Source organism: Colossoma macropomum, unplaced genomic scaffold (genome assembly GCF_904425465.1).
Source record: "Colossoma macropomum unplaced genomic scaffold, Colossoma_macropomum, whole genome shotgun sequence".
NCBI classification, from domain to species: Eukaryota; Metazoa; Chordata; class Actinopteri; order Characiformes; family Serrasalmidae; genus Colossoma; species Colossoma macropomum.
Genome location: NW_023495267.1, coordinates 1,148,246 through 1,175,058, shown reverse-complemented (window position 1 = coordinate 1,175,058; position 26,813 = coordinate 1,148,246). Strand labels below are relative to the sequence as shown.

Below are 26,813 nucleotides of genomic sequence, written 5' to 3'. Positions count from 1 at the left end.
CACCAGTGTTGTGTAATGTAAGTACAGTATATTGTAAATTATTGCCATTTTTTACATTTTATTTTTCACTTATCCTTCAAAGAAAAGTTCAGATTCAGTTGTTAATTTTTTTAAAATTATTTATTTTCAAATTAATTGTGCCAAAAAGTTCATACAATATCAGTGAATCATACAATTATTGCACTTTTACTCATCTGTTCAGAATGTGATTGTATTTGGCATATTTAGGATTCGTGTTTATCACAAAGGGCCATTCCCAATCTATGTCTGGATCCTCAGTCGAGATGTCTAAATCTTGGCTAATAGCTTGTGGATCCGTGACTGAGGTTCGTAACTCCAAATCAAACTCAGGATTGCAAAGTGGCTAGCCTTCTGTTCTGACAAGAGGCAACCACGAATATCAGGTCCAGGGACAGTCCAAACCTTTCATTTTGAATTTAAACACTTTAATTACAATCTGACCTATAAACTTGGTCTATTTTTATTTGACAAGTCATTTTTATTTGATTGCTAGGATTCTGATGATTCTTTGTTCCGGTCTACTTCTTCTCACTGCTCGCTTTCCTTGACACTGTTTTACAGGTGTTGACATATTTGTGACGATCATTCCTGTGTAGTTGAACAAGATAAAACAATGATTAGCTCATTCATGCTATCTGTGGGTCACTCACAGTTATGTAATTTGACTGGCAAGGAAATGCCTTGAATAATACAGTGTACAGAGAGAGCTACATGTACCTGCTCATTTTAACCTTGTTCCTGCACCCCAGTCCTCCCTCCCAGTGGCTTGTGTAAGTTGATCTAGTCATCATACTTCCACACGCCACACATGGCTTGCCATTGTTGTATGACTACAGAGATGAGACAGTACAATTATAAATTCACCCTAAGTGCAAGCTGAAACAAACTTCATCAACACTAGCCAAGCTCACCTGCTCTTTTGCGCAAAAGCCACAGATCATTCTGGTTGCCAGCTCCATGAGGTGATCCTGGTCCTCGTCATGGCAAAGATCACAGGGGTAAGCCCGGCCACAGCAGGGAAACCTGGCGGACGTTCAGGGGCCGACCCAAAAAGGAGCCAAGGGGAAGCCCCGTCTTTGAAACAGGGCAGGCGAAAGGATTGGAAGATGTTGAGATTAACTGTGTAAAGGTTTTCTAGGAAGGTCTTGGCACTGCACAGATTAAAACTCACTGCTGTGAACTGTACAATGCCTTTCAAAGACAGCAGAACTTGGCTGCAGGAAACAGACTGCATGAAATGAGGCAGATTTTCTCAGAGTAGAAGAAAGGTGAAAGCATCTTTTTATCTGCATGCACTGCCTACAATATCTGCAATATCACTGTCTCAGTGACACCACCACATATTTGTGACTGTTTTTCAACATAATTTTTCTTCCAACAGCAACACTAGAATCCCATGATTGATGCGCTGACTGCCCAAGTGGATTGTGCACAAAAATGAAATGACTTTTCACTTTTCTCATCGCTTATAAGACTAATTCTAAGTCTAATGAAGTTCTACTTCATGAATGTAGGGACAATTGTACTGTGAAATTTGCAACATTTTAAATCAGGACTAAAGAGAAGGTACAGTGCATGGTGACAACCAGGCTCTCATACGCAGATGATGTTGATAGGTAACTAATATGCCCAAATTATGCAGCTGACACAAAACTAACAGAACACATATACACTCACTGAGCACTTTATTAGGAACACCTGTACACAAAGGGATGTCCTACCAGTTTCTAATTGTGATTGTGCAGTGCTTGTTTGCTTAATTTATTTAATTAAATAAATTATGCTCAATAATGTAGCTCATATAACAGGTGAAGTTATAAATGCCACATGGTTGGGTAGTAATGGAATACATGTAATGGCTTTATATAATCGAGATACAAAAAAAGGTAAGTGTATTTCATTACAGTTACAGAAAAAAAGTCAGTAATTACAAGTACATTATAAACGCAGAGTGATTACCAGCCGGAGTACATTCATACCACAAAACACACAAACTCATCAAATCCACCGTTTTATTGATAAACAGGTCACATGAGACGTGTACATTTAAAGAGTTTTTAATTTGGGGAGGAACGGGTGAGGAGGATTCTGTTACCAGGAAAGATTTCTGAAGAGGAACCCTCCTCCCCAGCAGAAGGTCGAAAATAACACTTACATTTTAGTAAGTTAATATTACAGAACGATCAGAATATTTGCAAAAATATAGCATCTGTACAGTTGTGGAAATCAGCATTATGTTACAGAGGAGTTACTGTAACACAGTAAAAAGGTTTGTTTGGTTAGTTTAAGTTTAGTTTAAGTGTCACTGTGGTTAATGAGCTCTCGGGAAAAAGCTGTCAGCATGTCAGCTTATGCAGGTTTTGATGGCTCTGAATCTTCTACAGAAGGGGGGGGGGCTGGAAGAGGTGATGTCCAGGATGAGAGGGGTCAGCTGTTATTTTGCCAGCACATTTCATCACCCTGCTGTTGCAGATATCTTGAAGCATTAGCAGACTACATCCAGTGATCCTCTCTGCTGTCCTGATAATGTGCTGGAATTTGGCGTCTGAAGTCCACCACCATCTCTACAGTTTTGTGTGTTGAGCAGCAGGTGGTTGCTGCAACACCAGGAGACCATGTGCTCGACTTCCTTTCTGTAGGCAGATTCATTCCTGCTGGCTATGAGGCCCACCACAGTGGTGTCATCTGCAAACCTAAGGATCTTCACAGCTGGTTCCTTAGAGACACAGTCATTGGTGTAGAAACTGGAGAGCAGGGGTGAGAGCACACAGCCTTGTGGTACACCTGTACTGAGGGTCCAGAGGTTTGACGTGTTTTCCTGGCAGAGAAAGTCTGAAGAGTGTCTTCTGCGCATTCAAATCTGCAGTAGAACTCCTTCAGGTCGTTGGTGAGCTGCCAGTCATTCAGGAGAAGAGTAATTTTTCTCACCTTGTAGTTGATAATCTTTTGTAGCCCTTTCCAGACTAAAATTGGGTCGTTAGCAGCAATGTGGCTTTTCAGCTTTCCGGAGTATTTCTTCTCATTATAGAGAATTCTGTCCCCACTCCTGAATGCTGCCTCCTTTTCCCTCTGAAGCTGAGTTCAGCTGAAAACCATGCTTTGTTGTTGCTGTATTTCACCCGTGCTATAGTTAAAATACAGCTGTCCTCATGGAAACTGACTGTATGATGTCACAGTGTCTGTGTATTCTAGGTCTTTAGGCTGTCTGACGCTTCTTCAAAAACAGCCCAGTTTATGGATTCAAAATGCCAGTGATGTAGCAATGACCCAAAAGGTTTTCTTCTCTTGTGGCACAAGTGACATGCTGCCTGTACTTGGGCAGTTCTATCATTAGATTTGCGTAGTTAAAGTCTCCCAGAATGATGTGTAGTGAGTCTGGATTCTCTCCTTCTACTTTCATTATCTGATTGGCGATGACGTCTTTACACAAGCGTTTGCAGACACAGAGGCAGATTCCTCACCTCCTTGATCTTGCCTGTGACCTCTGCATCTGCATCTGTCTGCACTGTGCAGCTGGAGGCCAGGGAGATGCAGCGCACTGTCTGGGGTCAGATCGGAAAGCCAGGTTTCCGTGAAGCAGAGGAGAGATGCGGTTGAAAAGTCCTTGTTGGTTTTGTTACCTGAAGTAGTTCTTTCAATTTATTGTGTAGAGATCACAGATTGGAGAGGAATAAAGACAGTAAAGGTGTACAAAACCCACATCGTCTCAGCCTTATGAGTCCACCCACATGTCTGATCTGATCTGGCAGTAAACTCTTTATTCTCATTTTTTGCTATGTAAAAGTACACTTTGACATGTTACAAGTCAAACTTTTGTGAAAAATAACTTGCCAGATTTTAATGCTAATTTGAAACCACTGAGAGCTGATTAGAAAGTGTTCAAGCACAACACACTAACATGAAACCTTATGAACTACTACAAGCATTTTAGCAGATACAAATGACAGGCAGTCAGAGTTTTGAGAATGGCCTCTATTAATATTTATAACTGTTTAGGGGTCTCAAAAGAAGACTTCCATCAGACTGATTTTTTTTACTTTGGTATGGAAAGACAAATAAGGTAAATCCCAGGAGAGCAGTATAGTTTTTTAACTCTACAGTAATTACTTGTTCTCCTGTGTTGTAGTCTCAGTATACCATACATGTTTAGTCTTAGTCTTTTAAAAAATCTTTTTTAAAATAATCTTTGAAAAAAAAATCTTATTAAAATCATTTATTTTTTCCTGGGGGATCTGTGCACTGATTTCTGAACCCATCACCTTTTTCAAAGTTCATGAGTATACATGTCTACACAACTATTTATACTGTACAATTTTGTCATTATATTTGAAATATTTCCATATATTTCTCCAATTAGATTTGGCCATTTTGCTAAATGTCAGTGATAGTTCATGTGAGCACAATATTCTGTTTCATAAACTAGTGCAGTTTTTTGGTTTGCCTTTTTTTTTTAAGTTCAATTCTAATTCTAATTTTTATCTTGATTTTATTTAATTATATGACTTACAAAAGAAAAGTAATCTAAAAGTAACAGAGAGTAATTAGCATAGTTTAATACTTCCTTTGGATTAGGTAACAATTACATTTTTTAAGAGGTACTCAGTAACCTGTAACAGAAGACATTTTTAAAGTAACCCTCCCAGCCCTGCACTGCCATTACCTTAGCCAGCGATGACTTTGTTTGTAGTGCTTGCAGGCACCTTTGCTGGGAAGAGGTTTTCCTGCTTGAACTGCAGGGTCTCTTATATATCGTCGACTATATTGAGCAGATCCTTCACCTGTGAGAGAAAGCAGACAACACAAGTTAAAAACAACGAGCAAAATCTCATCCACAGTTCACATTTTATTCTCCAGGGAGAGGAAGTCTAGGTTATCAAAGCAGAAATATTTGTCTCAAGAACCTTGTCTCAAGGTTCTCTGATTTATGTCAGCAAATGTGATGCTTCATTTATGCTCTAAATGGAGCAGGGACTGGAGCTAAAATCTGCTCAGTGCAGTTAATAACACTGGAAAAATGAGGGAGGTTTACCTACCTCATGTAAGTAAGAATATGTCTAAGCAAGAGCACCCCCTTGCGGTGGCCAGGAGTAATGAAACTTATTTCAAAGGGTATTTTCTGAATTGAAATTCAAAGACTAAAATTTAACCTGTCTGATTTCTTGTATTAGGCTGGATGTACTGAAAACGTGTGGCCTCCACAAAGATGCTGAGTTTGCTGTGGCAGTGCTGGCAGTTTGTCTCCTTGTTCTGTCCATAGGACAAACTCTAATGTCAGAGACAAAGAAAGAAAGAGGGAGATCAAAACAAAGTCCTTCAAAGAAAACAAAGTTAAAAGATAAAAGGCCTGATTTAAAAAAAATGAATTGGTTAAATATTGCATGTAATATTTCTATTAACAAAGAATATTGAGGAAACTGCTTGTCAGAAACTGCTTAGTAGTCTTGAAAGAAACATCAAGACTGGTCTAAAATTGATGACGCATTATTTACACTGACATGTCTAATAAAATTCTCTACTGTGCAAGCAATATTTTTAAGACCTTGAGGTTGTGCCCCATAAAAACACTGCTTAGAGGTGCAAATGGTTAGACGTGTGTCTGTAAATCAAAACATTTGTTTTGAAGCTCTTCCTCAGACCTGAATTGTGTCTTCTTTGTTGCAGCTGAGGCATCCAACAATCAGCTGGCAGTCTTGCAGTACTAGGTCCACGGGAACAGCTGCATTCAGGTCCAGATAGCCTAACACGTCGCTGTAGTGATGGAGCATGCTGGGTCTGAATGCGGCACTAATCCCTGCCCCGCACTTCTCGCACTGGGCTGTGCAGGTCAGCCTGCCACTCAGGGTCAGATCAGAGGTCACCTTACACCTACAGAGAGGAATAATGTTAAGTTCACATTCCCATCTGAGCCTCAGTGAAAAGTACTGGCCCTCAAGCATTTGCTTCAGAGGAATACAATTACAGATACTGTTATGTTAATGCTAGCTGGTTGTCTATATCTTTTATTCGCTGCTATCTACTTCAGTATTTTTGGTTTAAGTATCTGTTCAAATGTAAATGCCTGCCACACTATCCCATAAAGCTGAAACAGTTACTTGATTAAATTTTCCTTTCTGATGAATTCGGCTTACTAATTAGTTTGCAATTTGAAAGTAAACAGGATACACAATCCATGTTTGGCAGTCTAAAGATTCTCCACAAGGGAAATATAAGTACTCAAGTCGCTATTGTGTGACCAGGAAAATATCACTACAAAGTTGTGCAAAATCACTACAAATTGTCTATACGAAGTAAAACTGTATGAGCATAATGTATGCATCGTATGCTCAACTAAATGGCAAAAAATTCACTAGATTACTCAAGTATTCATATAATCAATAGTGACAGCCCTACTGAACGTCAACATTTGTAAGTATCCTGAGACATTGTGTATATACACTTACGCATGAGAAATAGCGCAGGAAAACACCTAGCAATCACCTACTGCACTGCAGAGACACAGTAATCTGTTTGGCCACCACAGTAGCTGTGCCCTCGCCAAGCCTCAGGCCCAGCAGTTTGACCTCAGTGCCCTTCCGTGGTTCACTGCTTTTGATGTTCTCCACCTGTTGGCTCCCGCTCTCCCCATCACTACCGAACTCGTCCTGCTCCTCTTCTTCCTCTGTTATAGCCTTATTTTCAGCCTTCTTTTCCTCCTTTGATTCCGTTGTCAGTGAATCTCCAGAGGGTGAAGCCTCAGGATGCTCAGCTGAAGGCGAAACACTGGTGTTCTTACACACCGCTGCCTGGAGTTGCTCATAGGGGACGAACTGTATTCCAGCTCTCTCCAGCTCAATGTCTTTTTTCAGCTGGAAACAAAAGTCAGGGCAGTTGGTAGGCAAGATAAGGGATAATTATATATGAATAGTAATAACCCCTGCTGTGCTTACTGTATCATTCATACTTCAGCCAATGGCCAATGGACAGATGGAGTAAGTGACCTCTTTGAGCCTTGTCATTGTCCATTTATTTGCATCAATTAGACTAATCTGATTAATCTGATGAGCCAATCATACAATTCCTGATCTCACCTGTCTAGCTCCCTCAGTGAAGAGTCTCTCCATGCTGCGGTCCAACCAGCGCAGGTATGGCCGGAAGAGCAGCTCCACCTTACCCATTAATTGGCTGGTTGCGTGCTTGGCTTGCAGCCACTCTTGTGATGCCAACTGTATGTGTCTGTATGTGCAAAGATGCATGCATGTGAATATCCAGGTCTGTTCAATTCCATCTGAACTGTTAAATGTTACTGCTTTATTACAAACACAGGCAAAAACAGAGCCTGTACCTCCCCATTACTGATGGCAAGTGTTGGTCCTCTGGAACATCTACAGTAAACACCTAGGGATAATCGTAAGATTTCATTTTAAGGCATTTTCGGTTCAAACAAACATTGAGCTCTGAGGTAAACAACGAAAAGTGATAGAATTTTAAGCATAAGCACATACCTCTTGAGGATAGTTCTCAGGGAAGCTAACCATGATGTCCACTTCTTTTAAGTCATAAGGCTGCAAAATAGACAGTAGATCTTAAAATGCAAGCTGAAAAACTAGTTCTTGGATGGACAGCATTCAAATTTAAAAGATAGTTATTATTTTTTTAAGGTTATATACAGTAACTGTGCATTAACACCTTTAAAACGTAGGTTGCTGCAGCAATTGTAAATGTTTATGTATTGACATTGGTAGATACGTACAAGAAAAATATAAAATATGAGATATTGGCTTTGGCCTACAATTCCCTTATGGGTGCATATTAGTTAAGATGGTAAGATCTGATTCACTGTGAACATGCATATTCAAATCATGAGCATAATACCCAGCAAATCTGGCTGTCAAAATTTTTCAAAATTGATACAAATACCAATACTTCAACTTTGATACTGATTTCTGAATGATACATTCTTTTACATCACAAAGCCAGCGTGGCTGTGGTTTAAATCAGAAATGAGTTTGAGGTATATTACCGCAACAGACTACAGACAAATCAAGACACTCTGATGTTAATAACATGCAGGGAGAATGTAATTTAGACAGCCAATCCATAGTCTAGATTCCTACTGGCTCACGGAGGCTGATAAGACTAACTGCTTAGGTATTGAAATTTGGTATTGAATGACACAGAACTTGCAACATGCACTTTGTGTGTGTGTTACTGTTATATAATAAAATATTTCTCATGGTAGGAGCAATTATATTTGAATTAATAAAAGCAAAGCAAACTTTTACTATTAAAATTTGGGTTGTTTCAAAACATTTGTTTAAACTCTAGTTCTACAGTTAATGCATTGAGAATTTTGAAAAAGTAGGTAAAAGTTGAGGTTAGGTTGACTGAAAATTAATCCCTGGCTAGAGGCTAGAAAATGCTGAGACTGGCAGACAAATGTTCAGTATTTCAACAACAAAGGATTTTAGACAAAATGCCTAGACTAAAGTACACTAAACACAAAAAATGTGTTACACTGCTGTCTGTCTTGTTAGTGAATTCAGACCTAATCCAGGGGCAGCCAAGGGGCCGTTGAGGAAATTCCCTGATTAGGATTTTAAGCCATTCTTGACCTTGTCTATGCTTGACCTGAACTATTCTGACTCCTACAAAGGTTAGGAAACTACGGTTCTCTTAATTCCTACTAAGCCATCTAGAAACACGTTTGTGTTGTGTTATCTCAACATGTCCCTATAAACTAATGTTGTTTGGGCTGTAGACACCAGTGTTTTACCCATTCTGGATCTGTGGCTTCCACAGTGACTCGGTAATAGGTCAGCTGTCCATCCTCTCTCTCCTGTACTATGAGCTTGTCCTTAGGGAACCTCTTCATCAGCTGGGAGATCTCAGTGTCCCTGAGTTTCTTAGACATCTCCTCAGTTAGATCAGCCAGTCTGACCTGCTCCAGAACTGTAGGAGGCCGGCTGGCTGGTGGTCTGGCCCCACCACTTTCCCTGGGTCCCACAGGCCGGTCCTCCACTGGTGGAAACTGCTGTGGATGCCAGAAGCGACAGCGGTCTTCCATAGCACAGAACCCTGACATGAAATAGCGGCAGGGCTTCCGGGCTCGTGTCTGCTTGGCAGAATTAGCCCCCGCATTAGAAGGGAGTGAATGCTCCTTCTCACAACCACCACACATGTCTGACTGCTTCTGAGGAACGGGACAATGAACATCAGCAGTGCTTTCCTTATCTACACACTCTGACTTGGGGTCAGGCCGGTTCTCAAGCCCCCCCAGTGCCTCTGAGGGTGCAGTCTTCTGGTGAAGAAAGTGGCATCTCTTTCCATAGTAGCAGCGGCGGCCCTGGGAGTAGAAGCGGCATAACTGCTTTGTGGGACCAGTTGCCTGCAGAGAGGTCTGGTTTCTGCTGTCCTCTGACGGGATCCTGTTCCCTTCTTCAAATTGTGTCACAGGGGCAGAGGCCTCCGCACTGTCTATATCAGAAGGCTGAGGACACAATTAAACAAGTGAAGGTGAGAGATTTCCTTGAAGTTACTTTTCCTGAAATGCAGACAAAAATGCTAAATTGTGCGCTATTAAGTATTTATGTATTAATGATTAACAATGAGGACAACACTCAATATCTCTCCATTTCTTAAAAGTTTTCTTCAACTTTGTGACATTATTACTATTAAATTATTATTATTTAATATTATAATAATATTATAATTATTATTATAATATTAAATATATTAGTTACTGGAAATTTTGAAAAAAAAAAATACAGGAGTTTCCAAAATTATTAAAAGATGTAGAGAAAATCAGACTCCTAACAACTGTGCAAGACCTGGCAGACCACCAAAACTGTCACCATCAGATAAACAGTATTTAAAGCTTTCATCTTAGAGAGAAAAGAGAAAATCAAGCTCCGCTTCTGCAGATCTGAAAAAAAAACCACAGGGGTTTCTATCCATCCGTCCACTGTGATAAGACAACTCAACACTCTGGGTCTGAAAGGATGTGTAGCTTTCAAGAAGCTGTCACTGAGAAAAAGAAATCAGACAAAGAAGCTGCTAGTGTTCTCAGAACAATAGAGTGACCAGACCTTGACATCACTGAATGTATTTGGGATTACTTGGTTCAAAAAAAGCAGAAAATGCAACACCAAATTCAAAGACTGAACTTTGGAGGTGGGGAAAATACCCTTGTAGATTTCTTCAAAAAACTGAAAGCAAAAAGAATAGAAACTGCAATAAAGGGAAAAGATGGACACACTAAATATTATTAATATATAATATATTTAGTTATTAGCTTCTGTGTAGTTTTCTGTCAAAAACATGTTTTCTGCTTTTTTCCTGATATTGATAATAAATAACTTGTACTGTATAACTGTAAATTAATTAATCAGTTTATATGTATCACACATATACATAGAAACAAACTGAGCTAGTCCAATTCCCATTACTAATCAGGTTTAGGTTGAAAAGTCCATAATAGGCAGAAATACATTTGTAAATTATATCTCTGCCTAAACCATGATAGGAACAGTCATAAATAAGATTAGGAATACAACACCATATCAAGACATTAAAAGGAAAGATACTGTTTAAATGTGCAGACACAGCTAACACAGCACTTCTCTGATGACCTTTGATCACTGCACATGTGATATTCTGCATGCGTTAACTCATGATAGGAGAGACAGGTTGAAGACATGAAGGCTGAGCATTTTTTACATTCCTTTAGTTCATCGACATGTAGAAGTCCTCATCCTACATTTTTCGTTTGTTTGTAATTTATAGGTGAATATCTTTATTTTTTAGTTAAGCTTCGTGACAACATTTGCCAACGGGTTTCACAAAAGTAAACCTTGCGTCAAAAGGCTCATATTGTGGAAAAACAAAATTTCCTCAATTATGTAATATAATCGTTTGTTGTAGTATGTAAACACCACCGTTTTGAATTTATTGTTTTTGTGTATGTATATACACCGATCAGGCACAACACTATGACCACCTCCTTTTTTCTACGCTGATTGTCCATTTTATAAGCTCCACTTACTATATAGGTGCACTTTGTAGTTCTACAATTACAGACTGTAGTTCATCTGTTTCTCTGCATACTTTGTTAGCCCCCTTCTACTCTGTTCTTCAATGGTCAGGACCCCCATGGACCCTAACAGAATAGGTACTATTTGGGTGGTGGATCATTCTCAGCACTGCAGTAACACTGACACAGTGGTGGTGTGTGTGTGTGTGTTGTGCTGGTACGAGTGGATCAGACACAGCAGTGCTGCTGGAGTTTTTAAACACTGTGTCCACTTACTGTCCACTCTACTAGACATTCCTACCTTGTCAGTCCACCTTGTAGATGTAAAGTCAGAGACGATAGTTCATCTGCTGCTGCACAGTTTGTGTTGGTCATCTTCTAGTCCTTCATCAGTGGTCACAGGACGCTGCCCACAGGACGCTGTTGGCTGGATATTTTTGGTTAGAGGACTATTCTCAGTCCAGCAGTGACACTGAAACTCCAGCAGCACTGCTGTGTCTGATCCGCTCAGACCAGCACAACACACACTAACACACCACCACTACATCAGTGTAACTGCAGTGCTGAGAATGATCCACCACCCAAATAGTACCTGCTCTGTGAGGGTCCATAGGGGTCCTGACCCCTGAGGAACAGGGTAAAAGGGGCCAACAAAGTATGCAGAGAAACAGATGGACTACAGTCTGTAATTGTAGAACTACAAAGTGCACCTGTATAGTAAGTGGAGCTGATAAAATGGACAATGAGCGCAGAAACAAGGAGGTGGTCATAATGTTATGTCTGATCAGTGTATGTTTAAGCAATAGAACATGAGAGGGAGTGTGTTATTCATGATAACACATGACCTCGAGTGTTCTATTGCTTTTATACAACAGTTAAATAAATAAAGTAAGGAATAACTAAATAGGGCCCTGAATGTGGCATTTAATGTCTCTTGATGTCAGCAGTTCCTTCTGCCGAATTATAATTCCTTAACAAGCAGCTTGTTGCTATGTCAGAGCAACAAACTCCGCTCACTCGCTTCACAGCCTGCAGTTTGTTCTCCAGCTCCTTACACTAAATTCCCAAACTGTCATTACCACTGAGCAAGCTTTTCAGTCGGCAGCTGTGACAGAAAAACACCTAAACAACCTGGAATTAGGCAGAAATGAACCAAATACCATTCGCCAAACGTGTAGTCTAATCTTCTTCGAACCAAATCGAGCCATAAAACTGCCGCAATATCAAGTTTAACTCAGTTTTGTCATTTTTTGCTGGATCATTATTAATGTTGTTTTGTTCCAGCCAGTCTGTAAAGCATTTCACAGTCCATTTTGTTTGGCGAATGGTATTTAGTTAATTTCTGGCTAATTCCAGGTTGTTTAGGTGTCACAGCTGCCGACTGAAAAGCTTGCTCAGTGGTAATTTAGTGTACTCTCATCTTCAGAGTCTGACCAAATCAGCTGTGGGTCAAATGTGATCTTAAAAGTATCCATTTTCTGTTTGTGCGCAAAGTAAGAAGTAAAAACGTTCAAATGGCTTGAGCGTCTCCTACAGCTGTCAAAGTCGTTGCAGTGTTTGTGAAAAACCCGTGATGTTATGGCGAAATAACAGCACGGTTAGAACGCTTCTCAACCAATCAGCTTGCGTGGCCGGAACTAACTGTTGTTAGTAACTCTATTCAGCCAACAGCAGTTTAGCCCCGCCCATTCACGTTGAAGTTATAAGGAGTGTTTCAGCCTGAACTGCTTTTTTTAATGAGGCACAACACAGGGCAGCCAAACAGAACAGAGCTTATTACACTTCTTTGTCTTAAAGACACAAAAACTGAAACAGCCTGCTTATTTCTAAGGGATAAAGAAGGGCTGGAAATTGTATTATCAGATGAAGAAAAAAAAAGGATATTGTTGTCAGCCTGTTGTTACCAGAGCCAATGTAAAAGTTGAATGTAATAAAATGACAAAATGCTACAGAATTAGTCTGCGGTGGGTAGTGACTGGTTACATTTACTCAGCTTCTTGTACTTTAGCAAAAAGCTGATGGATGTGTACTTTACTGAGTATAGTAAATCATAATGATTTTTACTTTTTACTTAAGTGTATTTGAGGAAAGGGATCTATTTTAATGAACACTAAATTCCTATTTAGTTTCCACTATTTCTTGAGTTTCACGTCATACTGTTCTCTCCTGTTGCAGAACTGCTCTGCAGGGCCTCAAACCTCTCACTTCCGAGCTTTAACGTCACTCATTTACTTCAGACCAGAGGACTCACATAACGGGAAGAATATCGCATGACAAACTACAGTTTCTATGCTAAAATGTGCTGGATGTACAAAAAAGTTCCACATGCTGTTCGCCACTTTTATTGATACGCATATAAGCTGTGGTCTAATTCTACGTCTAGTTTAGTCATTACTCAGCACTTCTCGAGTCTCGAGAGGACTGCTGTCCTCTGCTAAAGCTAACTCGCACACTCTTCCACACTGATGTGGAAACATGGAGCCTCTGTTTTTCTCTGAGAGAAAACAGGACCCACTAACCTGCTCGGCACGGGCGGCTGGCGACTCCATAAAGTGTCACAACCTCACTGTCAAACTTCACAATCCAAAACGATTTAAACAACTGGGAAAAACGGATGTATCCACGTCGGCCGCTTCAGAGCGACACGGGCAGGTACAGGTTAACCCGTTCGCTCACTGTCTTTCCGTACAGAGCAACGCGGGTTCCGCTGCTGCCACCTGCTGGAAGCTCAAACGCACACCTTCGCCCTGGCGACCGGGCTCACCTCCACTTTGGCCACTCAAGCCGGTGCTTAAGACGCTCAGAGCTTCGTTTGAATCCCTCCGTTTTTCAGTCGGACCCGGCAGTGCTCGTTGAGGGTGATCATCTCTGAGAAGTGCTCCTGGGCCGCGTTCAGGAAGCCAAATGCTCCGTAACGCTGCGCAACGTTTTCTCCTTCTCCTCCTCGATCAGTGAGCAACTTGCGGTCCGCGCTGCCCCATTTTTGACAGCTTTGGCATCTCGGCGTTTATCTCCTTCAGTAGTTCTCGTATAACTATTTTGTGGGACCGCTTGAGACGCTGATTAGGCCATTGGGCAAATGCTTATAAAGAGCAGCACTGAGACTAACATAGACATTCTTCTCATGACCTGTTTGGAAGAATGCAAAGGGATGTAAAAGTATAGCTTAAGCATCTTACATTCTTCTCTTTGGTCTTTGGTGAGTCTCAAACTAATTCATTATTTACAGAGGGAAGAGTGTAAATATTTCAGCGAGGATTGTCACTAGATCTCTATGCCATCTGAGCCATGTGAACCTCAGCGAATGGTGGAAGCTTTGGTGATTTCTGGACATTTATTGTTGTATCTGTACTGTGAGTAGTGGATATAAACTCCAAAATGCATCTGATGCATCTTGGCGAGACCATCTGGGAGAGCTATGGACGAGAGTCTGTTTTGCAGCCTATGTGGGACTACATGCGTCTGCATTACTCTGACGCTCTGAGGTCCCCCCTCTTCCCTGTAATTCTGTCAGTGTCATCGTACTTTGTTCTCTGCCTGCCCTACCTGTTCTGTGACATTGTTGGAGAAAAGTGGCCAGCTGTTCACCGGTATAAGATACAGCCGGGCAAGTTGCCCACCACCTCGATGATCCTCCGCTGTGCTGGTATTACCCTCCGCAACCACATTTTTCTGGTATTCCCAGCAGCTGTAGCCCAGTGGGCATGGAGACCTCCCATTCCCCTGCCTGAACAAGCACCAACGTTACTGGAGCTGGTTGGCGGCGTGGCGGGAAACCTCCTGCTTTTCGACTTGCAGTACTTCATCTGGCACCTGCTGCACCACAAGGTCCGCTGGCTTTACGTCACCTTCCATGCCATCCACCACGAATTCTCTGCTCCTTTCGCCCTGGCCACGCAGTGCCTTGGAGGCTGGGAGCTGGTCACTGTCGGTTTCTGGACCACCCTCAACCCCGTTCTACTGAGGTGCCACATACTTACTACTTGGGCCTTTATGGTAGCACATGTGTATGTGTCGGTGGAAGACCACTGTGGGTATGACTTCCCATGGTCCACTTCTCGCCTCATTCCCTTTGGCATCTATGGAGGGCCAAGCAAGCACGATGTGCACCATCAGAAGCCTAATACTAACTTTGCCCCCCATTTTAGCCACTGGGATAAAATGTTCGGCACACATGCTGACTTCAGTTTTGTTAAAGTTCAGTGAATTCATGCATTGCTTAAACTGCAGTTATAGAGAAAAGCCAAGTGATTTACAGTTGGCACTACCTCTTAGACCAGGTCATTGGTGTAATGCTTTCTTTGAGTAGATTCAATCAAATGTGCGATGACAATTCAAATCAGTATCATTGTTCCTCAGAAAGTTAGAATTAACTAAACAAGGGGTAGACAACACAATGCAAACACCACGCTATGTTTGCATTATGTTTCAAAAAAGTTCTAAAATTCTTATAAGAATAGGTCCCAGATTTAACAGTGGAAGAAAGGATCTTCTTGATATCCTGTTAAAAAAGAACCGTATTTCTTCCACTGCTTTTGGTGGCCTGGTGTATCAGCTACCATTTGGTGGCAAATAGTTTCCAATTGGCAGCTCTTTCATAAACTAAATATCAGTTTTCTGGAAATGACACACAGCTTAAGATTCTTTCAAGATAATAAAAGCAAGTAATAGTGCTTTTAGCTCCCTAGCTAGCATTGTCAGTCTACCTGTGGACATTTTTCCATGCTTACAGGCTACAGCTCTTGTCTTTTTTACATTCCCTGACTTGCAGTTTTCCTTTATGCAAGTGTACAATTCCTGTATTAGTCTAATTCTCTTTCATAAATTGATACTTGGAGATTTTAGCACTGAGTAGTTGAAATTAACAATACAGAAGATGTATATGATAGATAGATATGTATATGATATACAATGTATATGAGTGACACAATAGTTTGCTATATTACTATTTTGAGAGCACAGTGTGGCTAAAATGTTTAATTAGTGTAGAAGTATTGTCTTAAAAATCCATTCAGAGAGTGAACTTCGATGGTACATGCTTCAGCAGCAACATTTCTTCTGCTTAATTTATTAAATTTTATGGTAGGCCACTACAGAAGCAGGCATTGTCTTTATAAAAAACAAAATTTCCTTGCGTCCTCAGAAGGAGGAACCAAGATGTGAGGAAGAGATGCGAGGATAAAATGCTAGGACAGAGGAATCGATGCCAAAAGAGTTCACCAACTGAAACGTCCTTCACTCAGTCGTCACTTTCATCGACTGTCACTGGGATTAAGGATCTGCCTATAATGAAAACTTATGTTCTATTATCAACTAATTTTTCACACCAGTATGCTTTACTGAAATTAAAATACATCAACAATTTCATTGACTCTTATCATCCTTTCACAGTAACCTTCCATTAACTGAAATCATCCAAAAACGTACAAAGGGGAGGCGGTTCTCAGAGAATACTGTACCACAGACCTATGTCACATGCTACAACAAAAGACTTTTGTGCAGGATTTCCTTGGTTCCTCATTTCCGAGGCCTCCCGTCTCCTTTGGCAATTAAAGAACTGATACATCCTTAAAGATGGTAGATTTTGATCAGTTTCCGGTTTACAGGCTGAAAGACAGAGGAGAGCAGAACTGAAGTGACACCATTTGGAGGTTTGAGATCCACCCTGAGTTGCTGAGCTAGCTGAGTGTTTTCACTCGATGATTGGTGGGAGTAGTGAGAAGGGGAACTGAAACATGATATTACTGGGTAGACAAAAATCATTAGGTTTTGGTTAAGATTATGGGAAAACAAGAACTGTCTTTTTCATGATGCGATATGAGGAATCACACTTAATATGACCAGGGACATTAAATAACAATGTAAAAAAGGTCAGTTTTGATTTCAGGTTGTTTTTGAATTGTTACTGAGTTGACTCTGTAATGCTGTTTCTTTCCTGAAAGGGATACAATTGTAGCAGGAGTTCTGGTCAAGCACCTGACAAGCTTATTGATTCATTTGCTGATGTTCAAAAGCAAGACATGCTGACTAGCATTATTTGGCAGTACATTATGCTAATTCTAATTTAACTAAATGAAAGAGCAATTACTAGCTAGTTAGTGTCACAGAGTGTGTTTACATGAACAGTAACTGTAAGGTTACTCTGATTTTGATTATTCAAGTTGTCATGTAGCCACACATACACACACACACACACACACACACATATATATATATATATCCTGAATATCCTGACTGTTGGGCTAACAACCAGGCATTTAAGTCAGGGGCATACTCAAAACATCTTGAAAACGTCAAAAACATATTAGAGGGCCAAGGCACATGACCTTTGCAAACAAGGCTTCATTACGTCATTCTGATTCAAGTATAGTTTTGAAACATTTTAATGTTTTGGTGGAGGGCTACTTAAGTGACTACTGAGCTCATATCACTACTGAGCTCATATCACTTTTTATAGCTTTGGTTCATACTAATAGACTGATTGAAAAAATTTGGCCTCATCAACAATCAGCGGTTCCAGGTTATCTGCAGATCTGCCCTCCAGTAGTTACTATTAAATTAAGTAAACTAAGACATTATCTTTCTTTCGTACCGAACATAAATATTCTACACTACTGTATTTTTATCCACAAATTAGATATATCGGTCATGATTAAGACCATATAAAGGGCTAATCATATATGATGGCCTACATATTCAAGACACGTTTAGCTTTGTTTATTTCAGAATTCAGGATAATTACAACTGTAGAATTGTTTGGTTTTAGGTGTTTTCGTTTTGAGTTTTCACAATGCGTTTACAAGCATTTCACCAGCAGATGCTGTCAACATGTGTTTCAAGCATTTTAAAATAGTGAATCGGTTTCTGAAGCAGTTGGTTCAAAGCTTCAGTAATGTCCTGTCCAAATCTCCAGACTCTCACTGAATTTGGACTTTGGACATTCTGTGGAAACTTCAGACACAGAAACTTAGAGAGTCAGAATTTTTCACAGTGGTGGTGTTAGGAATCTGTTTAATGTCACTAAAACTACCTCACTGAGAGCTGTTTTGGCATAAAACATATTTTTAAAAATACATGCAGGGAATTGTAAGGCAAAATTGTACCCAAAACAAACGTATTGTTTCAGATTTACCACTATTTTACCATAATCAACATTACCTATAAAAACCCAGAGGACACATCTAGGCACTGGTTGTTTTGGATAGTAAATAAAATGACATTGAAGACGTCATGACCAGAGGTTCATATCACCACCATTGTAAAGGAATCAGTGTCTCTATGTTTCTCTACAGTTAAACATTTCACTGAACACTCTGAATGACTTTTCAGTGGAATTTTTTCACTGGAGATTTAGATTGGGCAATAGCCTCATTTCTCCCATCACAACAACCATGAATGTGCACAAATATAACCGGATAAACAGTAAAGACCATAGACTAAATTTGGCAGTACATTTGCACCAATATGTCATGTCCTCCTTTTCAGTGGGTTATTGGCGAGTTACATAAGCAAGTGTAGAGGTGTATTGTTATTATTGTCTGACTCGTGAATTATTGCCAATAGCTGATTTTTTGCAATTAGATTATTTTGTTCATGTAAACATACTAACTAACATGTGCTTGTTTATTATCATCAAAAATAGCATAATACCCTTGGGTTTGGGTGCACTTGGTCAAATTACATGTTTTTGGTTCAAAATAAGTTACACATCCTCTGTAGAACACACTTCTGCATATTTTAAAATTCAGTTAGGAAACACACACACACACACACACACACACATGCACTCGCTCACTCCCACTCACCACTCAGATGTGACACCTACATTAAACAAGTGGTCACTTGAGTTAGAAGGGGAAGGAAAGGACATTGATGAGAGGATTATTCAAAAGGAAGGCGCCCAGCCTGTGTCAGGTTGATTTCTGTGTAAGTTCTGCTGCCGAAGTTGGAACTTGTGTTCACTCTGTCCCTCGTCCCTCCGAGGGCTCATCTAACGCCCTTCACTTAGTAAACTAATAGTGAAGTACTATTACTTCACTAATAAAGTATTTGAACAGCCCTTAAGATTCCCCGTCAAGGAGGGGAAATGGCGAGGCCAAGTGGACGAGGGCATGTTAAAACCGGTATTAAAGCAGTGTTGATGTGTAATATTGATCACTGAATTTTCTGTATCTCGTCTCATTTCACCTTCATTCTCCAACTACAAACCCAAAACAAATCAAATAAGGTGACTATTAAAACCAAGAAAATACCTTTATGTTGCAGCATTTCTGTCTTTCTTCTTCTTTTATCTTTCTATTTTCTGATTTTCTTTCTTTTTGTTTTATGACAGATATATTTCTTATTTGTGTCAGTGGCCCTGACCAATTTGTACATTTTTGAGTTAGGCTAAATTTTGCACTATTGCGCTAATTTGTTTTTGTGGCCCCTAGTGTCAGTGGAGCCCTAAGCAGTACTTTGTTGGTAATTAGTTTTAAAGGGGCACTCTGGCCAAAGAAATGTAACCATTACTACATTTGTTATAAACATACCTACTTGCTGTTATAAACATGCCTACCTACAGTGGTGGCGCAATAGTCCTGAGAGTGAAATATTCCAGTTTACCATCTAGAAAAAAAACCCTTCAGATGATGTATTTTGAAGGTGTGAGGAACTCTTACAAACTGCAGGTGTTTTGGGGTGAATATCTTAAGGCAAGCTGTGGCTGATGGCTAACAATGAAGCAGAATATCGCAGCTGTAATTAGCCTCTATATCTGTGCAGCTCTTTATAGCATGTGGGTGATTCCCAGTGTTTGTGTGACATGTCGCATGCTGGGTATTGTATTGAGAGAACATCGATGGACAAAAATGCAAAATGATACAAAATCGTGAATTCAATCAAACCAAAGTGGCTGAGTGATACACAATACAACATACCAGGACAAATAATGTACTAGGTTTAGACCAGGATGCCCCTTTAACATCAGCCTACTAATAAAAGTACTAGGATGTACTGGATAGGTGTGATTAATCACTTCAAAATTTAACCCCTTTTTATGTGGTGTTTCCTCTTTGTGTCTACTCCTGTCTGATGACATGTTGTAAAGAGTGAGAACAAATAGATTGTGCTTGTGTAAAGCAAAATTGGCGCTGTTATTTATTTATTTTATTTATGTATAATAAATAGATGCTTACTTAGGTCTGTTACTAATGCCTGCATAAGCACATAGACTACAATCCTTACCAATTAGGTTATTTCTGAACTGTTGGAAGTGTGAAGTCATTAAAACTCGTGAAATATGCTTCTTTGGTGTTCTTCTTATATACAGTTTTTAGGGTAAATATGCTATGTGCACCATGACTATAAAATTATAAGCAAGCAAAAATGTTTTGTTTTTATTTTCATATGTTAATGTGGTGTGTAAACTAGTATAACATGCAGACAGTGTGTGGAATTTAGCAAACGAATAAACAATTAATTAATCAAATAAATAACAAACAAATAAACAAGTAACACCCTAAGACTTTGGGCCTCCTTTTGTGTTTGTGCCTTTCTTTGGTAACTGAGAAAACAGCCTCGAGCACAGCATTATATTGTGTATGTTGGATAACTGATCCTACGACCGCTTCTGAAACCACAGTAGAATTTCTACTAGTTCGACTAACTGCATCATTACCCAGACGTACACCAGTTTAATGCACAAGTCTTGTGATCAGATGCGACGATAGCTTGTGTGGTTTTGTCACTATTGCTTCACTCATCTCCCTAAAAAAATTATGAGCTCACTGTATCATGTGATTCCGTCCAGCTGGTTGCTGTAGTGGCGTTTGGTCGGAAGGGGACACAGTGAGAAACACCAGGGCATGGACACCGCCGAACTGGCAGCCAACAACTAGTTCACAGCAGTTAGATAACTGGTTACAGTCATATTATTCTGTACTGCAATTTTACAATGGGGCAGTGTGGTATCACCTCCTCAAAGACTGTGCTGGTCTTCCTCAACCTTATTTTCTGGGTAAGCCAAAGCGACCTCTAAATTGTGGATGCGTCAGCTGGGTTAGCCCGTGCTAGTTAGCTCGATAGCATGGATGCGTCTACGCAGCATTTTTTTCACAGTTAACATTAGCTGCCACCGGCGAAACTGATAGCTAGCTAGGGTTAGTGCGCTTAATGTTTCTTGACAAATACGATGGCTAACTGTGTCTTTATTAACGAGAATGGACACTGTCGTATTAAAATGAAAAATAACGCAAATCTGTGTTCTGGGAACCCAGTTACGTGTAGATTGTTGTCAAACTTTGCTAACTGGCTAGGCTAGCTAGCTAGCTTGCTAACGTGGACGCGTTTCTGCTCTTTGTTTACTTTGTTTACTGCAGAGCTGAAAAACAAAACAACATTTAAGAAATAGAAGTTAAATGCAACATTGTTGTTTTTCAGATGCTAGACGCACTGCGGCAACGTTTACTAGCTAGCTAGGTTAGCTAATTTGATATATAACCACAAAAACATTGACAGAAGTTCCCGCTGTAAAGTTAACGCAGCAGTCTGTATGTATGGTAGGTTCAAACATTGCGTAGCATTGTGATGTAAAGTACTTTACTTGTGAAGGCTGAGAAAGAAGGTTGCTTCCTCAGAGTTAATTCTAGAAAATACTGTAAATAAACTGATGTTTACGCTCTCTCGGTTGCTTGCATATCTGATTTAGTTCGCGCAGTGTGCATGTCGTTCGTTTGAACTGCGGTTGATCCAGAGATCATCATGCATTGCATCCATTTTAGGCTGTTTTACCCATCAACTGAAGAACTGTTACTTGTCCGCAGTGCTGGATTCAGTCTTGATTTTTGAAGCAAAATAACTAGTGTGCCCCATTTGAACAAGAAACCCTTCCACCACATTAGTGCCCGTTGGCTGTAGTATCTTCCTTTGTGATTTGGGATTCTCAAGACTTGGTAGTGTGTCTTTTATTTATTTGTTTGTTTGCCTGCTTCTTTGCAGTTGTTACCTTACTGTCAATTTGCTTTATATATTGGTTGGTGCTCTATTAATATCTTTAAGCTAAAGCTTATGGTTACAGTTCATTTCTGTTAAAGCATTCCTTAGCTGCTTTTATTTATGACAATAAAAACTTAGCTCTGAATCATAGCGTTATTCTTTTTTGACTTTGGAGCTAACATGCAGTGTTTTCACAGGCTGCCGCTGGGATCCTGTGTTATGTCGGTGCCTACGTGTTCATCACGTATGACGACTATGACCACTTCTTTGAGGATGTGTACACTTTGATCCCTGCTGTTGTCATCATTGCTGTCGGTGCACTCCTCTTCATCATCGGCCTGATCGGATGCTGTGCCACAATCCGGGAGAGCCGTTGTGGGCTGGCTACGGTCAGTAAACCCCTAGACCACACACTGACTGTGTACCTTTAATTAAGGATATGCACTTTCTCAGAAGGTTTTAACTAGACTAATAGTCTGTTGTTTAAACTGTATTTCCTGAATTCCTGCTTTCCAGTTTGTCATCATCCTCATGCTGGTGTTTGTGACAGAAGTGGTTGTGGTAGTGCTTGGCTACATTTACAGAGCAAAGGTTAGTCTGCCTGAAGGCAAGTCAATATTTTTTAAAGGTGGAGTTGCACGGCTTTCTGTCATGCCTTGAATACCAAAGTTATCAAAACCATCATAGATGGGATATAGGCCATTTACTCAAAAAAGTGCTGAATGTAATAACACTGAGCGTCTTTTCTTTGCTGACCTACACTTACTAGTCTAGACTAACTTGTCTTATTGTTTTCTTCTCCAAAATAAAAAAAAAAAAGAGTTAAAAGATAATTTAGGAATACATCATTGATACAGAGTATGATCCTTTCCTAGGTGGAAGAGGAGGTCAATCATTCAATCCAGAAGGTGTACAATGAATACAATGGAACCAACACAGATGCCCCCAGTCGTGCTATTGACTATGTGCAGAGACAGGTGAGACTTTTAGATGATATTTAAAAAAAACCTGAACACGTTTTGCTAAATTGAGTAATATGCAGCTTTGTATAACTCTTTTGATCCTGTTAATGGTATTGAGTGAGTGAAAGGGCTGCATGATTATTCGTATTTTTATCGTCATCATGATATGAGTTTACCCAAGAAATATACCTGTTAAGGGTAGCAATAACAGAATGGATCACATGACCTCACACACATGTACGCGTGTGTGTGTGTGTGTGTGTGTATATAATATACACACACGCATTCCACAACTTTAACATCACATTTTACATCCGTATTATGCAGCCCTTGTGAAGGAGGTGTTTATTATTATATGTTGTGTACTGTCACTGTGCACTTGGCATGAAAACTTAACATCATGATTTGCATGCATCGAATTTAAGCTCCACTGCTGTGGAATCGCCAACTACTCGGACTGGAGGAACACACGCTGGTTTAACGAGTCTCGGAACAATAGTGTACCTTTGAGCTGCTGCAAACCCAATGCAAGCAACTGTACTGGCTCCCTCTCCCGCCCTGGAGACCTCTACCCTGAGGTGAGATTGTGTATGTGTATATGAATGAGAGAGGTGCCGATAAAAAGTCACCTTATGAAACAGTGTTTTATTTTGAATCTCTTAGGGATGTGAAGCTCTGGTTGTGAAGAAACTGAAGGAGATCATGATGTATGTCATCTGGGCTGCTCTGACATTTGCTGCAATTCAGGTATGACCCTAATCTGCTCTGACATGCAACAAAGTAAGCAACCTATCTCGGTGACCATATGCAGACATCCTGGAGCCTTGTCAATTAAGCATCTAATGCTGGCTTTATATGATCAAACTTTCATGGAGTTAAGCCTGTAGCATAATTTCTGTGCAATCTCACAGTTACATAATGTAATTCAAAAACATGCAACACATTCAGTTACTCCACTAGATAGCCACTAGAATAGCAGCTTATAGTTTTTTAAAACTATCAGAGTTAGTCGGAGGGTGGTCTCCTGTCTTCTGTTTTATTTTCTTGTCCACTGAACCGGTGAACTCATTTGAAAGCATATGATTCGACACAATCATGTAATGCATTATCTGCGTTTAGGTTGGCTGTTTCATTAAACTTGTTCCATGAAGTGAAGACATTTGCAACGTTTGCACACGAGTTTCAGATGTGTTGCAGGACTTTAAATTATGCAACATGAGTGCATTTTAGGTTCATGTGGTTTTCAAGCAACCAGAGTTACATGAAAGTTTCACTGTGTAAAGCCAGCCATCTGCAATGTAGAAGTTGTGAGCACTTTGCCACCCATGATTTGCACACTGGTCCCATTGTATCCTCTTCCTCATAGGTGTCTACCATGAGGCAGACATTTGGAGACAACGCTTCACTTGTTGCAATGTTGTTACCTTGTTGAATGTTGTTACATTCATGCACATGCATACATGTTTTAGGGTTTATTAAAAATGTATTCTAAAGGCTTAGGTCACGTCCGAAGGCTACATTTCACCCCATGTGTTAACTGATTCAGCCAGTTTTAATAATTAACATGTTAAGATACGGGCCAGTCAGTCAGCGATTAGGTTGCAGCAGACAAGCTTTCCTCTTTAACAGTTGTGGTTGTTTTTAGTTTTCAAGGAGTCTTTTCACTTCAGTTTTTTTAAATATCTGTCTCATTAATGATCAGTAGGGATGCAATAACATGGGAATTATAGGTTTTTATATTGAAATCTAAATATCTGGTACTGTGTTTTTTTTTGTTTTTTTTTTAAGTAAATATCTGCTGGTACTGATATGTTTATTATTATAGACTATTTGCAAATTCAGGTCTGGTCATGATAGATTTTTAAATCTCTCCTTGTTTTCTTATACTTTCCACATGAGCTGGACTAGCTTGTATTTCTCAAAATCGTCCTTCATTGTCCTAGATGCTTGGGATGCTGTGTGCCTGTGTGGTGCTGTGTCGTAGAGGCCGGGACCCTGCCTACGAGCTTCTGATAACCGGAGGAACATACGCGTGAATGAACTACTAAGAGAACATACACACACATACACACACACACACACACACACACACACACAGGGCTCAGGCTTGTGTCAGTGTGTGATAGCACACTGGTCATGCCCTCCTCTTTCAGCTACACAACTTTAGACAGGGTCGCTCACACTGTGCACTGGTGATGGGTGAAGCAAAATTAGTGTATTTTTATTTATTTATGTGCTTCTGTACGAACGGTTGAGTTTTATTTTAAATGTTTTTTTTTTTTCCTTTTCCAAATTGCTAAAAGGCCAAATTGAGAAATGGCGAACTTCTTCTATGTTCATGAGAGGTCTTCTTGTTTCTTTTTGGTTATGTGATATCTGCAAGACTGAGCATGTTTGCTCATGTGAAAGATGGCATTATTGTATGGACAGAAAATGTGGAATTCATGCTTTCCTCATGTGTTAGTTTGCACTATGTGTACAGCTATTGATTATTTTATTATCAGGTATTGTTGACATCATGCTTGTGAATATATTGGGACAGGTAAAGTCTTCAATGGGTGAGAGGTTTGCTCTGCATTGTTGCTGTCTCAGCAATACCACCCATCACCAGAAACACTGGCAGCATCAGACAAGATCTGGCTTGCTCAGCAACATGACTCCAATCTTAACAGAGTGAACTTTCAGGAACATCTGTAAATTTACCCCGGTGTTACACATAAACTAATGTTTGTGGAATACGCTTCATGCACTACCTACCATGTATTTTATCACTGTTTTAATTTTCTTCCTTCCCATGCTTAGTGTGTGGAGTTTAGTATTCTGGGAAGTAGATTTTAAAGTTGGTTTGGAGAATCTATAGCGATGTAGAACAGCATCAACATTTGAAATGAATGTACATAGAATAAGGGAAAACAAATTAAACACGTAATTTTGACATCAAATAAATGTTGGTTGCTATTTTTATAAAATTATATTTTTTATGAGGTTTACTCTGTGCTCCATTTGCATGACCACTGAGCGCACACAGGATACTTTTATTATGAAGGCTTAATGTAAAGAATGCTTTGCCCAAAAAATGCAACATCACTGGCTTTTATCATTAGATTAATATTCATTTTTAGCAATATTAGCATTGTTGGTTTTCCTTTAATAGCGTTCATGGAAAAGGAGCATTAGAAGCTGGCTCTTGGCCCAATCAGGTCCATGGCCTTATTCATGCTTCTCAGGAATTCCCTGGTTCTCACAGGCCATTTAGACAAAGCACTCCGACATTCAGAGACACATTGTTGGAGGCCTTTTGTCAGAGCAACAGGCTCAAAAACTTGAGTAGTAAGCTTGTGTAGAACAAGGCTAAAGGTCAGGCTTTTCCCAGGGAGGGGGACATAGAATTATTCTGAAGCCATGCTTCCATAGATCCTACTGAGAAGCATACTATGACATATTGTCTATCTTTACCAGATCTACAGATGCACATAAGGCAGACGAGTCCTACCACTAATACCACTAATAACTAAAGCATTGAGGTTGTTCGGCTTTAGAAATTGGATATTAATGCAACTGCAATTGGTCGGTGCATGTGACTTCATGAGTCACATCTGTTTAGTATTTTGCAAGCTAATCTAAGACAGACTTCGAAAGATAAATGCAGCTTGTACTGGTTGATCTAAAAAAGAAACCTGTAATATGACACAGCCTATAAAGGGATGACAGCAGTTGAAATCGCAGTCTCTGGTGAGGAAGGAAGCTTTTCAAAGTGGTATACAGAAAGTGCTCAAGATCTGCACTCACATTTATAAATTTACTTTTTTTTTGGTTTTAATGCTATTATTAATAGACAAGGGGATGTT

General features: G+C 39.9%; 3 protein-coding genes across 3 annotated transcripts; 2 read left to right on the top strand and 1 right to left on the bottom strand.

Annotated features, from left to right (window-relative positions):
- Positions 1-101: 101 nt before the first annotated feature.
- Positions 102-13,705, bottom strand: si:dkey-24l11.2 (uncharacterized protein LOC100034462 homolog). The gene is made up of 12 exons (XM_036561668.1): positions 13,549-13,705; positions 8,774-9,487; positions 7,503-7,562; positions 7,343-7,395; positions 7,089-7,233; positions 6,499-6,866; positions 5,658-5,886; positions 5,169-5,286; positions 4,682-4,799; positions 933-1,044; positions 739-851; positions 102-609 (listed from the first exon to the last, which is right to left on the bottom strand). The coding sequence occupies exons 1-12, from the start codon at positions 13,576-13,578 to the stop codon at positions 540-542; spliced, it is 2,130 nt and encodes a 709-aa protein (XP_036417561.1). The 5' UTR covers positions 13,579-13,705; the 3' UTR covers positions 102-539.
- On the top strand, positions 13,696-15,340 carry ch25hl1.2 (cholesterol 25-hydroxylase like 1, tandem duplicate 2). The gene has a single exon (XM_036561669.1). It carries the CDS (start codon positions 14,408-14,410, stop codon positions 15,233-15,235), a length of 828 nt encoding a protein of 275 aa, XP_036417562.1. The 5' UTR covers positions 13,696-14,407; the 3' UTR covers positions 15,236-15,340.
- A 5,475-nt stretch (positions 15,341-20,815) lies between these two features.
- On the top strand, positions 20,816-25,937 carry tspan3a (tetraspanin 3a). Its single transcript, XM_036561630.1, has 7 exons — positions 20,816-21,026; positions 22,201-22,392; positions 22,520-22,594; positions 22,879-22,980; positions 23,391-23,543; positions 23,629-23,712; positions 24,909-25,937. Exons 1-7 carry the CDS (start codon positions 20,964-20,966, stop codon positions 24,999-25,001), a joined length of 762 nt encoding a protein of 253 aa, XP_036417523.1. The 5' UTR covers positions 20,816-20,963; the 3' UTR covers positions 25,002-25,937.
- The last annotated feature ends 876 nt before the right edge of the window (positions 25,938-26,813 follow it).

Coding starts and splice junctions, on each gene's coding strand:
- si:dkey-24l11.2 (XM_036561668.1), bottom strand. CDS start 13,578: ATGGAGTCGCCAGCCGCCCGTGCCGAGCAG. Junction 7,234..7,342: donor TTGCCATCAGTAATGGGGAG/GTACAGGCTCTG, acceptor TTGCACATACAG/ACACATACAGTTGGCATCAC. Junction 610..738: donor AACAAGGTTAAAATGAGCAG/GTACATGTAGCT, acceptor TCAACTACACAG/GAATGATCGTCACAAATATG.
- ch25hl1.2 (XM_036561669.1), top strand. CDS start 14,408: ATGCATCTGATGCATCTTGGCGAGACCATCTGGGAGAGCTATGGACGA.
- tspan3a (XM_036561630.1), top strand. CDS start 20,964: ATGGGGCAGTGTGGTATCACCTCCTCAAAGACTGTGCTGGTCTTCCTC. Junction 21,027..22,200: donor TCCTCAACCTTATTTTCTGG/GTAAGCCAAAGC, acceptor GTGTTTTCACAG/GCTGCCGCTGGGATCCTGTG. Junction 23,713..24,908: donor TGACATTTGCTGCAATTCAG/GTATGACCCTAA, acceptor TCATTGTCCTAG/ATGCTTGGGATGCTGTGTGC.